Genomic DNA, 312 nt, shown 5'->3' with positions numbered 1-312 from the left:
CAGCGCGATGGCGGCCACCAGCCGGAGCACGGCCTGCATCCCTGCTGTCAGGTGCCGCACAAACATGTCCCTCACCTTGACGGCCTCCGTCCCGGTGATGCCATCGTGGTGCTGCACCTGCCGTCCCACCGGAGAGGGGAGAATGGGTCCGGCCTGCCCGCCGAGAGCTGGCGGGCTCCGTGCCTGCTAGGCCCTGGCGACCCTTCCGCTCAGCAGTGTGGGTGCAGGTGGGTCCCTCGCCCTTTACAGAAGGGGCGAGCGGCTGGCGCGTGCCCTCCTGACCTTGCGGAACCAGCTGACTTTGGGGAGGCC

General features: G+C 69.6%; 1 protein-coding gene across 1 annotated transcript in view; it reads right to left on the bottom strand.

Annotated features, from left to right (window-relative positions):
• The window catches only part of MAN2B2 (mannosidase, alpha, class 2B, member 2), a 37230-nt gene that overhangs the window by 18708 nt on the left and 18210 nt on the right, over positions 1-312 (bottom strand). The window contains exon 10 of the mRNA XM_014538276.1: positions 3-117. Coding sequence (XP_014393762.1) covers positions 3-117 — 115 coding nt within the window. The remainder of the gene's footprint in view (positions 1-2; positions 118-312) is intronic.

Source organism: Myotis brandtii, unplaced genomic scaffold, assembly GCF_000412655.1.
Source record: "Myotis brandtii unplaced genomic scaffold, ASM41265v1 scaffold188, whole genome shotgun sequence".
Taxonomy (NCBI): domain Eukaryota; kingdom Metazoa; phylum Chordata; class Mammalia; order Chiroptera; family Vespertilionidae; genus Myotis; species Myotis brandtii.
This window is presented reverse-complemented; position numbering and strand designations above follow the sequence as displayed.